The sequence below is a fragment of the Thunnus maccoyii genome, chromosome 6 (assembly GCF_910596095.1).
Source record: "Thunnus maccoyii chromosome 6, fThuMac1.1, whole genome shotgun sequence".
NCBI classification, from domain to species: domain Eukaryota; kingdom Metazoa; phylum Chordata; class Actinopteri; order Scombriformes; family Scombridae; genus Thunnus; species Thunnus maccoyii.
The window spans coordinates 27,759,658-27,774,730 of NC_056538.1; the positions used below are offsets into that span (position 1 = coordinate 27,759,658).

Consider the following 15,073-nt stretch of genomic DNA (forward strand, 5'->3'; position numbering starts at 1 on the left):
CTAAATCTCTACAGCGGCTCAGGCCTTGCCTTGAGCTCTGGCACAAACCGTAGTTCAGAATGAGTATATCAAATTTCATCAGCTCGCCTGTAGATCAATCACAACCTGGGCCGCTCGATGAAGGGGGTATAAAAGTTAATGCACCAAAGGCAAGGGGCAAACCCTAAGTTCTTTAGCCATTACCTGTCATGGGAAGTTTGGCTGAGCATGCAAGCTTTTTGTCAGGATGCCGAGACTTAACAGCTACACACACTCACTGGCTGGCCAGTACAACCGTTGCTGTCCACTGAGCACCTGCCACCGGAGCAGTTACTTGTTAAGTGCTTTGCTCAAGGGCAAAATGAGCGTAGTCGTCCTTGAAGGAGAGGATTTTATGGTACCTTCCTCCTGTCCAAATTTTCCAAATCTATCAGATTTAGACTACTACCCATCTCGAAATACCTTAAGGCTGCTGCTGCTCTGACCTTTCAAGGTTTATGAAGTAAAGCGATTATCTTCCAAATGGTAAAACATAATGCAAAATTGACATTGTTAATTCATACTGTATATTTTATTCATAGTTCTGGAAACAGTCCTGCTATCTCGTGTGATACTCATGAATTTCCAGTTGCTATGTGTGCCTTGTCAATAGACAGTAATACATTTCTGTCGCAAACTACATAGTAAATTCAGCTGACATGATTCCATTTTGCTAAAACCATTACTTTGGGATAAGCGTGCAGAATTTCAAGCAGCAGCACTTTCATTTTTCTTCAAAGCTTTGTATTTGACAAAACAAAATGTCAAGTCTTGAGTTAATCTGTATGCTCCCAGTACAAATGCACTCGTCTGGGTTGTAGGCATGTTTATTAACTGCTGCTTAGGAAGGATAGTATATGTTGCATGTGGTTTTCCACCTTATATAGTATGATTTATGTTGCTGTGCCCCAAATACTACACTGACCCTAATAACCAATTGGCCCAGTGCTCTTTTATCATGGCAGGTAATTTCTCTTGCTGTTCTGCAGATAATTCTCTGGTGTTTGTCATGACAAGGAACAGGAGTTTAGCCACAAACTAAAAACAACACAGTCAACTCAAATTTTTGATAAAAGCAGTATTAAGCTGGTTGGCCCTTTTGTAATTATCTGAAGAACTACTGTCCACAAGAGGGAAGTGTTATATCACATTCATCCTCCCATTCATTCACAGCCAGTACCTTCACAGCCCTTAACCTGGTTGGTTGCTGGAAAGGATGAGCTGTGTGAGGAGTGGGGAGGAAGGAAGGAAGGAAGGAAAGGGAAAAGTGTCTGTGTATTTGCATGGTTTCTTTTTTGTTTTCTGCTACTCTGGAGTAATTTTCCATTTTCAAATTAGAAAACATTACCTCACAGAGAGAATAGATATCCCCACCTTAAGTTCATTTTTGTTATAAGTTCATTACATTTTATTTTATTGTGTCCATTCCAAATTGGGGGAAACGTTTAAATATCATTTTTTCATGTTGTGATAGTTATGTTTTTTAAAGATACATTGCCTTCTCTTGGATTAGTGACTATAGTGGGGGGTCCAGGCAGCTTTTTCAGCTTGAGGTGCTTTTAACAATCATTTGTTTAAGTCACTAATGACGTTTTTGTTTTGGTTATGAATCTCATTTATCTTTTGCCTTCAGACAGAAACGCAGTTCTCAAAGGTTCCGATAGCTCCGTGGGCCCTTGAAGGGGTTTCAACACATCCGTAGTATTTCATCACAGTTCTTAACTTCAGCATGACTGTACAGATTGTTATTGTCCTCTTCCCACATCCCCACCCAGTCCCCTCGCAGCGACACACGACTATCTTCCTGAAACTGTTTCTTCCTTTACGCAAAATTTTATCGCCGTCTGCTCCAAACGTGTCATATTAAAGAGCCCTCACGTACAAGAAAAGTTTGAGAGTCACTACCTAGGGGGCTATCAGGCTGCTGTAGTTTTTTTTTTTTTCCCCTAGCGATGCATTTGCTTTTTTGCAGGACAATCCAGGCTCCTCCCTTGCTCAACGTCACCCGATCCAGATCTCTTCCAAAGCGGAGCGATAGTCAGCAGCACACTGTGGTGGCTGATCAGCGGGGCGGTGCGCAAAGCGGGATAAAGCTACACTGTATTTCATCCAAAAAAGAAAAAGGAGGGGGGCGCATCCCACCATTTCTAGAGTTCCAACAACTTCGCCGGCCTGGTGTGCTGATCTCTCCGGTACTGGCCCTGGCTGCAGAGAAGGGAGAACGGGGGGGAACTTAAGGAACTAAAAGAGGGACGGTGCCAGCAGATGTTAACTTAGGTGCTGTGTCAATCTCGCACACGGAAGAAAAAAGGCGACGTTTCCCCGGAGAACTCTTCCAAGTGTTGGAAACTTCCCAGCGCAGCATCGATCGAGGACCTCCCGCCCACATTACCTCTGATCCACAGTACTGGAAGGGGGGGAGAGAGAGAGAGAGTTCTGCAGCCGCTGCAGTGGATGGAGCAACAAAGGCTATGGTTAAACTAGAAGAGCTCCTTTGATTAAAAAAAAACCCACAACTCTCCTTTCTCTCCTCGTTTTGCTGTTTCTTAAAAAGACTCCCATCATCTAAACGCAGCAAAACCCGCAGCCTCTTGGATCTCATTTTTTTTGGGAACCCGGCCAGGTTCTACTTAGTGCAAAGGGAATCACCACAGACGTGAAATTGATGCTTTGGTACGGAGAGGCGCACCACCGATCCTCTAGTTTTGCCAAAGTCTCCTACTGCTCAGTGAGGGAGGTAGACTAGTTCGGGACGAAGTGGGATTTGCAGAAGTTGCATGCTTGGTCTTTGTCGTTTCGAGTGAGTCCTATCCATCCACTCTCCAGAGAAGATCCGGATAGTTGAGGCCATGGCGATGTGTGTGGGGATATGGATACTCCTGTTGGCGCTGCACATCCAAGGTAAGCCCGCAGAAATAGACTTCAGCAGGGAGAGAGAGCTATCTGCCTTATTCAATCACCTTATCATCACCTCCCTGATCCAGTAGTGTCTATGTGACAGTGTGCTGCATGATGTTTTTTTTTTTGCAATGACACAGACTTGATTTACGCATGATTGGGTGGATCGATTTAATTGTCTGGTTTATGTTTGTGCAATAAGATGTGCAAATGAGTGAGACGAAACTGGGGGGAGAAAAAAAAATGTTTCAGTCTTAGAATCCAGCCCTCACAAAACGGCTGCAGAATACTTATTTGGCTGCAAAATATGAATTTACCCAGGCAGCAGGCAGATGGCGATGTGTGCGAACCGTGTAGGCCAGCACTCTCTCCCCCAAGTTTTCCAATATCTCATTTAATGGCAACTCGGAGTGCCCTTGAATAATAATTGAAACCTGTGGCCTGTTATTCTCAGCTCTCCTGTCTGTTAGTTGAATATAGTAAATAATTTAAACTGAATGACTCATTATGTCCAAATCCCTTATTCTATCTACACTGTGAATTAAATTAACATGCCTCTGCCGGTTTAATATTCAATAATAAAGACTCAGGATATGTTGACATTTGTCTGTTAAAGAATTGGCTGCAGTCACACTTAGAAATATATATATGTATGTATATAGCCTACTGAGTAATTCACCTGAATACATAATAGATTTTTTTGAGGCAGTGTGTGTGTGTGTGTGTGTGTTTTGGGTGGAGGATGAGATGTTGAGGGAAGTACTGGCAGTTGATAAATGGAGTGATAATTTGACATTGATCATCTTGACATTAAAGCTTCCCAAAGTGGGACTAATTATTTAAACGCATAGTTAATACGTGTGTTTGACTCTTATTGGAAGGAGCATCAGTATTCTGGTTATATTGACAACCTTGTAATTGCTAAACTAAACAAGCCAACAAACAAAGCACCATGTATATACACGCCCGTGTGTTTGTGTGTGTTTGTGTGTGTGTGTGTGTGTGTTTGTGATCCATTATGCACAGGGGTTTTAAGGCTTAACTGAGAGTTTACTGCTTTGTTTACATCTTGGACTGGTAAAGTTTGTAGGTGGCCCTATTTTAAGAAAAGGAATGGAGGCAGGGTCAAGTGTGGTCAAGAATTGTCAGATCATGTTTTGAATGGCCTCATTTTCTCTGTCTGACTTCAGTATGTACATCTTTATTTAATGTAATGTTAACTGTCATTGTCCCAGTATTGTTTTTTAAAGCGCTTTTTATTTCCATTAGTGTGTCTAATAGGTCTAAAAAGTATTTTCTAGTCAAATACTTTAGCACATCTGGGCTGTTTTTTTTATTTTTTTATTTTTCTTCACCTCCTTCGAGCTCAAGAACAACTAAGATGTTGACCTTGTTCGCTGTGAGGCTCCTTATGGCGTCATGTGTTTAAGACTGATTGAATACTTTGATCAAAAGCCCTGTCTGATTTACACTGAGATGATCCCTTTGCTTGTGGAGAAGATCAGGATTAACTGGTTCCCTTGGGATTCACGTAGGAAATCTTTTGAAGCTGTTCAATCAAGGGAGTGGAAAATGTCTCAACAATTGCGCTAACATCTTATTTAAGTAAAACAGGAGGTTTTTTTTCTAAGCCTAATTAGACACCTTATGAGTACACTCTGCTGTTTTTCTGCTTTTTTTTTATTATTATTGTGCAGAAGTTTATTTTAAACCAAAATGACTGCATAATTCATTCTTTCAGACATCTTTATGGAAGAAAAGTCTTTGATTTTTTTTTTTTTTTTTTTATTTCAGCTGTTGTTTGGATCCATTTCTTTTGACATGCAAAAACAAGAATTTGGTTTTTCACCCTGAGGTTAAAGGGCGATGTCATAAATGCCCACTGCCTTTGATGGCCTAATTGATATACAACATGTTCCAGACTCTACCCTCATTACCCAGGCACAAACAAGTGGGGATAGCCTTAACAAATGCAAGTAGCAGCAAACCCTGTTGCAGTTATTCATCAGGGAGAGCCATTTGTGCTTGTCATGGTAATAAACATTTGTTAAAAACACACGAGTGCCAAAAATTCTAAACGGGAAAATGTTCGGAGTAGCTCGCCAAATAGATTATCAAATAAAAGGAACACTGAGAATAATAGATCTGTGAATAATAACATCAGCTCTGTTCCTGCTTCCTTATATTAGAGCTGGGTCTCTCCAGTATTCCAGATTGATATTTAATTGAGTGTGAATTGAGTTAGCAACCAGGTGGTTGTTTATGGCTTGGCTCCATCATCTGGTCCTGGTGCTGTATGAAGCACATATAGATATCGCTCTCAGTGGTGGGATAAGGAGATTTTCCAGCCCTAATACTTCATCTTAGTTGGCTTAAACAGTTGGGAAATGAACACCGAATGGTGGATGAGAATCAACTTTTGAATGTGCCATATTCAGGATAGGAATTTATGTAGCTGTGAATTACATTTTTTTGTTATAACTTGGCAGCATGCAAGCTAAAGCTCATTTTGTTGGAAACCCCAGTTGTTCTGTTCTGTCAGTCATTTCATTGAGTCTTTTTATATGAATTACTCTTAAATGTTATGGTAGTAAGCTTCTCTAATAATCAGGCATGGGACGAAATGAATTTCATGTCACAGTCATCCTGGCAAAAATAATTGTAATTAATGATATTATCCTGATAATCATCAACATATGCTCTTAAAGTGGCTCTAAAACATACTGGAATTACTTAACCTTACCTTTTGTGAAGAAACAAATATTTTTATTGCATCATAGGACACATGATGCATTGACAACTCAGTGAGGATATTCATGACTATCCCAATACTGGGAATTCACCATGATTGAATTATCATGAGTATTTTTATCCAAATATGTGATAAAGTCCCTCCCTACTACCGATATAACAAAACAGCTGCATTATTTTGTGTGTCCCTGACCTTTAAATGTGTGTATATGCCCAGTGTTTCCCCTTAGGTTGAAAACTTGAGAGAGACTCAGCAGCCAGACATTTCTCCGTTCTCTGTTTAGGAGCGGCTGAGATTTACACTAAAATGAAAATAGCTGGTCCACCTTAAAGGTCAATCCACCTTAAGTGAGCCTGATCAGGTTAGGCTGTTGTCACTAACTTTGGAGCTAACCCCTTGTAACTTTTCAAGCAGTTAATGAAACAACAGACGAGACTTTTCTTGGTTTTGAGAAGCTGCAGCATTTATTAACTGACATACTATAGCCTGTACTGTACATTTACTGCCAGACTGACAACTCACTGTTAACCTTTTCCTCTGCTCCGCTCGCATTCAACGTCACTTTTCTGCCGCTCGCACAACCACACATTATACGCTGCCCTATTCCTTAAAGGAGCTCCATTACTCTTAACAGTACCTTTCATGTAGATGTCCTTTGAAGAATGAGGAGAGGGAGGGATTCTGGGATTTGATGCACTAGTGGATGACTCAAAACAATTCTAACGTAGGGTGCGAGTGAATATCATTAGTAACCCACTGATCGGATTAGTGATTGTGTGAAATTTTAGCAGTGCGCCGCCGCAGAAAAGAATATAGAAGAAAACACAGATCGGCTGTTCGATTCTCACGTGACATCTCCTGAGAGATAACGAACCACAGGTGATGTTTCCTGTTCCGTTTTTGATCGACAGCTTTATTGTTGAAACTCTTTAGGGTTAATTACACAGCTAACTGCCTGATTTCTATGCACAAGCTCGTCATCGAAGCCTGAGACACAGCAGTTCATTTCGGCTCATGACAAACAGTCACATGCTGTGCTGCTGCGGTGTGTATTTGTTGTTCAGACTCATTTGAAGCACATTGAAGTCTGTCTCTGTGTATGAAATTCCACATGCTTCAGTCGGACTGATTGATTGATTGACTGACTGGACGGTCAGGAGGTCGCAGGACAGTCGCTGGCATGTTCATAAAGATTGATGTAATGGATGTTTGATGTGGAGCACTGAAACAGGCAGGGAAATGTTTCCTCAGATGGGTCGTAGCCCCTTTGGAACAGTGTAATTAGCATTTTGCCTTTGCTCATTTTATTTATTTTTTTTTGTGTCTCTTTTGAAGAAAACTGTAATTGCTAGTTCGCGGCAGTTTGCAATTCATTCGGATGACAGTTGCGATACAGTGAAACGGAGAGAGTCGCTATGGGATTGTTGGGTCTTGATGGTTGGAGTGTGAATGCAAATTGCTCTGATCCTCATTCCTTTGGGGAGTCTCCTTTTGGTCCCCGCTGAGGTGATGGATGGGCGAGAGAGCTCAGTCCTGGGAGACTAGCTTGAGGGGAGTTGACAGGAGATTAAGCTTCACTTTTGCCACAGGAACTAATGGAGGCACTCGGCCACTCAACTTCATCTTTTTGAACATTTAGCTCATTTCGGCTCTGCTGTCAATCTTCGGCAAATCCATCTCGAAACACTGCACGAAATGTCTCTGTAAAGTGTGGATTCTTTTCTTTTTTTTGCCATGATTCTTGAAATGGAGTGGCCCTCTATTAATTTCAGGAACTGCTCTCAAACAAGTGATTTTTCTGTTCTTTGGCAAATTATTTGAATTAGCTACAGTAAGTTTTGCTCCATACACCACCGCAGTTGAACCAAGAGGCCCATTCTTAGCTTTCTTTGTAATTTCACCATGAACATTTCCAGCCCCAGTGGTCTCTGCATAAAGGCTGCGTATCACAAAATAGTTGAATAAAACATGATGATAAGCACTGAACCTAAATAATGGAAAGGTTATGACAAAATGGAGTGTTCTCTGCGTGCGGAAGACTGCACAAATAGTATTAAAGAGTGAATAAATGTTGAATTAAGTTCACCTCTACATGTTTGGAATGTGTAGTTTATATGCAGGATTTTAGTCTTGATAAGAAATAAATGAATGTTTCAAGGCCTCAAGTGAAGGAGCCTACAGCTTCCCCCTGCATGTCTCTGTGATGAAGCTATTTTAGGGCATGGGGAAGTAATGTTTGTTCCAGACACTGGCTTTCTAAGGTTACCAGATAGCTTGTAGCTTATGCAGTGTTTTCACTCTGATGCTGCTATTTGGTTGTTATTTTGGTGCATAGCGGCAGTGAAGAAGAAGAGTCCTCCTCTTGCTCCTTTGCCTTCTTCACACCAGACAGTCACCATGTTGGATCGGGATGGAAAACACGTTTATCAGCAAGCTGCAGCTGCAGTTTTATGCTTTAAATCCTTGAAATTCTCCTGTGTTTCAACTCAAATCGCAGAATCAGCAAAGTAAGGAAAAAGGAAATCAATAAAGGGGATCAAATCTCGCCCTGAGCTTTTCTGATTTGGCATTAATCTGTCGAGTCTTTTTCTTTCTATTTAGCAGATCCTTGTCAAGGGATTAAATGGTAAAATTCCTGTTCTGCTCTTGAGAACGAGTATGGCATTGACTGACTACACTTGTTCCATTTTCTTTGCCATTTGTCAGATGGCTGTTCCAGCATCTGAGGGAAGGCTTATTATGGTTCCTGAGTTGATGTAAATCTTCTCTGAAGAAAGTAAATAATCTCACATGTTGGATGGATTTTGATTTTGTCTGTTTATATGTGACACTGTCTTGGCTTGCCAATGACTTGTTGAGCTTCTTTGCGTTATTTCTCCCTTCATGCTCAGTTACTATAGTTACTACCTGTAATGTCATCGGAGCGAACTGGAGCAAGTCATATTTTTTTTTTTTTACAGGATGTGCATCTATTTCCTTGTTATTTTTGAGCTGCTGCGTGAAGGGAACATTTTGAACGCGTAATTTTAATGTTTTTTTTTTTAAATGCAGTTTAAAGAAAGAAACCATAAATGAGTACCATTCTTTGCTCATAGTGTCTGGGTGTACAACTGGGGCATTTAGTCACGGGCTGATCTGGGACTGAGAGAGTGGATAATTCCTGCTCTTCCCACTAAGGCTGTATGCCTTTAAAAAAAAAAATAAAGCAGATCTGATCAGTGCCGCTCCCACCCCCCTGTGTGACTGCCTGAACAAGTCAATTTACAACAGGCAGCTGGGCTGATGTGCCTCCATTAAAGAGCAAAGAAGTCCTGATAACAGGACAGAGAACATCCTGCTGAGTCTGAGGATGAAGGGGAAAATGATATCATAAGTGATACCAGCGCTACAACAAAACCACCGAGCAGCATTATAGAAAAAAAAAATACAGGGTAATTTCTGTCATATGATTATTAATGTGACCAGCTTTGAGGTTTTGTCACATTTTCTGTGAACTCATTGTAGTCATCACGTAAACACTTCTGTATTTCACTCTTGGTTTCACTTTGTGAGCTAGTTTTGGTGGACTATGATTCATTTTGAGACTCGGTGGACTAGTTGATGCTGTTGCAATTTTTATTTTTTGCATTTTGACTCAGTTGAAATTTGTGCTGACTTGTGCAGTCTACTGACAAGAGACCAACCCACAGCTCTGCCTGTTACTGTCCTGGATCACATCCATATATCAGTTGGCTGAGGTATATTGGGCCAATATAGGCCTTAAATTAAATATTTGATGGAGATTCCTCACTGACAACACTGTAATTTTGATGCGGTTCTTTGCAGTAGTAATGCTATTTCATTCATTATTCAATAATGTCTAATGGAGTTTCTTCTACTTTTGCATTGGGTACTTGAAAGAGCTACTTAAAGTCTTGGTTTCATTAGAGACTTTTTGTGTTTTTATGTAACTAATGAAATCAACTCTGACATCTTTCTAAATTTATGACCTCAAACAGGTCATCAAAAACTTCCCCCCCAACTTCTGACTGAAAACATCCGTACCCACCTTCAAAAAAATCCTATCTGTCAATCCCATTACAAACCTTCCAGCTCACCCACTGCACACGCCATCCGCTGATAAACACCCTCCAGGGATGAAGCTGAAACGTAGTATTAGCTTGCAGAACACATTTGATGAAAGTATCGAACATTTTTTTAAAAATTTCGCAGCCCGTTTGAATCTCTCGTTACGGAAATGTTTGGAATCAAAGTACCATCAAAATTTCCCTCATTGTGACACAGTGTTGGGGCTTTCACTAGGCTCAGAGCTGATCTCCTGCCAGAACTTTACATTTTTTTTTCTTGTACTTTCCACAAACTTGGGCGCCCCCCCGCCCCTTCTATTCCCCACACACACACACACACACACACACACACACACAGCCCACCTCCCTCTATCTATCTCTCTTCTTCCCTTTCCTCTCTCTCCTGTCTCCTCACTCTGCCTTTGAGGATGGTGCGTGCTGAGAGTCGGCTTGGTTAGCATTTGATACAAAAGGGGGTTTGTTTCATGAAATGTTTCCCTTTTTAATGAGTGATGGTGTTCGCTCATTTAATATTCCGTACTGATATCTCTCCGGGAGCTGACTGTGCTTCAAAGCAACAGCGTGGCTGTAAATGGGAGTGGGTGAATGAAGAGGGGGGGTGGCAGCAGTGGTGGCGGTGGTGGTGGCAAGATGGGGGGAGGTTTTTTTTTTTTTGGGGGGGGGGGGCTGCTTAGAAAACACAAACACAGGTTTATTTATTCTCCCTGACATATAGCTAAGCTCCCAGTGTGCTGCAGCTCGGTGCAAAGCTCCTTAGTGCCCCCGTCCTGTGCAGACAGACTAGCAAAATATGACTGATAACAGGTCAGCTCTGTGTCTGTCATATTTCTCCCAGTGTGTGTCTTTCATTCATGTTTGCACCACTGCCTGCTGTGATCAACTTTGAAGATAATTGCTGAATTCAAAAGGATTTCAGTTTCTTATATGTGAACATTTCTGAGAATATTTCAACTATTATTTCTTCACTCCACCTGCGCTGCGGTCGACACGATGGTCCCGGTGCTTGTCATTATTGTGAGATTGAGGTCAACTTATATGAGTGGTAGAAATTCTTCACTTTGCCTTTTATTTATTTATTTATTTATTTTTTTGTAAGAGCACATGGTTCAGCTTGATAATGATAGAAATGAGGATAAACACAGAGAAGGCATGCAGTTTGGCATTGATCCTTCCATTTTGTTAGTAGGGTCTATGCCAAAGCAACTAATGTAGTCTGCTATTGATTCCCCAGTTTCAAGCCTGGCTGAATTTCACTCCAGTGTTGCATTGTTTTCAGAAAGTCAGGTGCCAAATGGCCCCCGCCTCCTTCTAATATCTCTTCTCTTTTTTTTAACTGGTATTGCATTGTATCTGACTATCAGAAGATTTTGTATTGAAATGTGTGGGGAAAAAGAAATGGCTGGGTGAGTGAGTAATCTAACCACTAGTCCCACCTCAAGAGAGGAGAAAAGGGGCTTTGTTTATCCTTTTATCTCAAGCTACAACCGACATGAGTCCTCATCAGCATCGACACTGCACCTATTAAAACTAGTGACTTGTATGCATAAAAGCAAAGCTGCAGGGTACGGCTGTACAGTGGCGAAACCATATTTACACCTCTAAATGAAACAGTATATTTGAAATACAGTGCATCACAGGTAAAGGGGAGAAAACAAGAGGAACATGCATTCAATTCAGTTCTTTTCACACCTGACATTTATTAGGACTAGCTTATATGAACAAGAGCCAAAGGGGACCCGCACTCATGAATACAAGATGTGCACATACCCCTCTGCATTGTGGGTCTCTATCACAGAGAGTGCACACAGGGCCAATGCAATGTCCCTAATGCATTATGTTTGGGACTGACTGGCTGGGAGGCTGGGAATCATGTCTAACTCCGGAGAGCTCCTGTAACCTGTCTGTCCTATACATTTGTATTTTATAGGAGCTGTAAGTCTATTTAATGATATGTCAGCCCTTATTTTCGAACATGAACATAATGACATAAGCACATTTCTGTTTAGATGTGATGAAGGTGTGTCGGAAGGAGGATGTTTTATAGTTGAACAAGAAACTTTCTTATGAAAGATGACAGCAAATACAAGACAATTAGTCATTTTTGAACTGTTAAACCTCACCGGCAATCGTAATATTAAAAAAGAAACTATGAAAAAACTAAACTAATCTAATTAAGAATCATGAAGGAAATCCATCACAGCCAATACACTGGTTAGTCTCTACCATCTTCTACAGAAAAACAACGCCTCAATAAGTATTCTTAAATGTATCAGACAACGCTCCCAGATTTGAGACTGATAATGTTTTCAGTTGATGTTCCTGTAATAGCAGCTCATAGCAAGTAAATATTCTTGTGGTATGTTAAAGCTTAGGCACCTAAAATCACAGGGTTTATGTTAGGAAAAGACTGTGATGGTAAGTAAGAGTAAGCGTTGGTTATGGTTATGTTTAGAAATCAGAACTCCCTTGGTTAAGGTTAGCGGAAGACTGAGGTCATACTTGACCTCGACCTAACTACTCGTCGGCATTGACATTTTGTCTGAGCTACTATTTCCCCCAAAGGTAATCTTTTCTGATAGAGAATAGTTGCATATAAAAATGCCTGCTGTACCCCTCATCCACCTCTCTCCTCCTCCTCCTCCTCACGTTTTCTTGCCTCTTCTAGCTGAATAACTTTGCCAGGGGTTTCCACATGGGAGCTTCCACTCTGGCAGCACACGACTTGCTTGGCTACGGTTTTGCAAGTGGAATAAACCAGTCAGGAATCTGGAAAGGGGCTTTGATACCAGTAAAGGAATCATGCAGGGCCCATTTTGTAGTTTACAGCAATTGTCATTTGAGCCGTGAATATGCCAAATGTCATGTCAGGCCAGAGAAACAGAAGGTTTGGGGTCATAGGTTCCCCCCTTCCCGCCCACATGTCGAATATACGGGTTACAGCGTTTATATGGTGATAAGTTATGCAGATATAAGTGGCCACAAGAACGCCCACTTGCTGACCCTGCACCCACGAAGCTCATAGACTCACAGATGAAGAGTTTCTGTGAACAGTGTATTTTCCCGGCTTTATTGATGTCAGTCGAATTGCTTCTCCCACTTTAAACATATGCTCTGTTCATATAGAGCACGAGCACCATAAATATTTATCTTAGATGGATGCAGAGCCTGGCAATTGTTCCCGGCACTGCATACCTTTTGTGTCAGCATTATGAAACTGAAAATAGAAGCTAAAGAGGACCAAATGTTGGAATGAGAAACTTGATATAGAGGCTGTTTAATACCGCAGCAAAACCCTTAAAATACCTTCCCTCTTACGGCCTGCAGACTCATACCCTTCAGGTTGCCAAGTTTCAAATTGTTCTGCAGAAAGGGTTTTACGGATTGTACCTTCCTTCCTAAGTCATGGAAAAAAAAAAATTTGCAAGGGAAAATAACAGCCTAAATATAAAGAGGAAAAAGGGGGGAAATGGAGATTTACATGTAGACCCTGCGGGGGATGGGAGTTTACAGAGGGTCATGCTGTTCCTGATTGTGGCTATGTTCCAAGGGTGATTCTAGTTTGCCTTGGAACAGTGTTCTTGGCTGCAGCTTTATTTAGGCACATCGGGGCTGCTGGAAGAAAAAGTTTAAATAAAAGTTCATTCAATTTTTTCCAGCTCATTAGACCTTTTTTTCTGTTTCTATGTGGGAAGCCAGTGGAACCCCCCCCCCAAAACCAACTCATATTCTCCATTAAAGCTATCTTCAAACAAATGTTGCATAATTGTAAGAATATAATGACACATAAAACAGTAAATTAAATTAAAAGCTCTACAGTGTGCTAAAGATCATATTGTGTGCTGAATTAGTTTAATTAAAGCCTCTCTCTTCATTTGAGTAATGAGTGATTCAGAAGCTCAATCAGATCTGTTATAACAAGTAGGTCCAAGTCAAGATGAAATGGAAGTCCCATGTTTCAATGGGTTGCACAATATGCAATGAAAGTAGTCGAGGGATGAAACTGATTGGATTTGCCCCACATCGCCGAGGGTGTCTTTCATCCGTGGTGTTTGTGAAATTTTGGTTAAGCTTAGAGGGGAAAAAAAAAAAAAAAACGATCCCTGCCAGAGTGAGTGGTGCTCCAGAGGAAGTAATCCAAATAACAGGGGGCTGATTCTGTATGTCGTTATATAGGATTTAAGGGGTTAATCCTATTGATTGGGTGGTGGGATTTGCCCGTGTAATTCTGGTGGAAGTTTCTCTGACCTCTCGCCGTTGGGTAGATTAGGTGTGTGAGATTTTGGGGGGGGCAGTTTGTTGTGCGCCGCACTTCCTCAGTCTCTCTGACCGCTCTTTTCATTCTCACACTGCTGACGCTTTGAGACCGGCGTGGGGTGGGTATTTGTTTTTGCTGGGGAGCCCTAGGAAGGAGTGCACTGAGGCATGAATGCTAGTGTGTATGCATGCATGTGTGTGTGTGTGTGTGTGTGTGTGTGTGCGTCGCCGAGTACGCAAATGCATACGTCCGCGCGCGAGCCCGAGGCAGAGGCAGTTTCCATTGCCGGCCCTGCTCCCCCTGATCCTGACCCACTTTCTTTTCCCCCGCTCGTCGCTCCCTCTTTAATTGCCGCGCGGCACACTGAGGCCATCTGCTCAACTGAGGCCCGTCGCCATGGAGATGCTGGGAGGCTTTTCGGATTTGCTGTGGACTGACCAACAGGGAAATAGAGGTCAGGGAATGGGGGTAGGGTGTTGGACAGTCATAGGAGCAGGAGAACTGTGTCACGAGATACTTGTCTGACAGTGCAATACTACACCTGTACGATACATGTGAAACAGATGCAGTCAGATCCTCTTAGTACTTTAAAAAACATATATGTTATATATGTCAGGCAAAAACCCCTCAACACTGTATCTCCACAAAATCTGCTTTTCAGGATGTATGGGTTTTTTTTTTTCAATAGGCCCTTAGATGTTCTCCTAAACCTGAGGGCTATAGAACATGTTAATCCCTCAATTCAGGCTAAAACATGAAAATAATGAAATTTGGAATTACAAGGTTTTCATCTTATGCCAACTATAACATGGAATATCTCATTCCAAATAGGGAAAATCGAAAAAAAAAGTTTTACCACCTGTTTTTGAGGTTTTTATGGAACTTTTTCACATAGATTTCATGCAAGTCTAGGCTCCTGCTTATTACAAATTACACGTTTTATTTAGCTACAAGCATATTTTTACACAAAGGGCTATTTGTCTGTGTTAAGATTACCGCCTTGCCTCAGTCAGATGTGTACTTAGCGTCTGGCTCATCTGCCTGCTCCGATCATATTGAGCC

At 41.4% G+C, this 15,073-nt stretch overlaps 1 protein-coding gene across 1 annotated transcript in view; it reads left to right on the forward strand.

Moving 5' to 3' along the window:
- Positions 1-2,021: 2,021 nt before the first annotated feature.
- nectin1b (nectin cell adhesion molecule 1b) overlaps positions 2,022-15,073 on the forward strand; it is a 77,278-nt gene continuing 64,226 nt past the window's right edge. Inside the window, exon 1 of the mRNA XM_042413978.1 lies at positions 2,022-2,919. Within this exon, the coding sequence (XP_042269912.1) occupies positions 2,868-2,919 (52 nt within the window). The 5' untranslated portion in view covers positions 2,022-2,867. The remainder of the gene's footprint in view (positions 2,920-15,073) is intronic.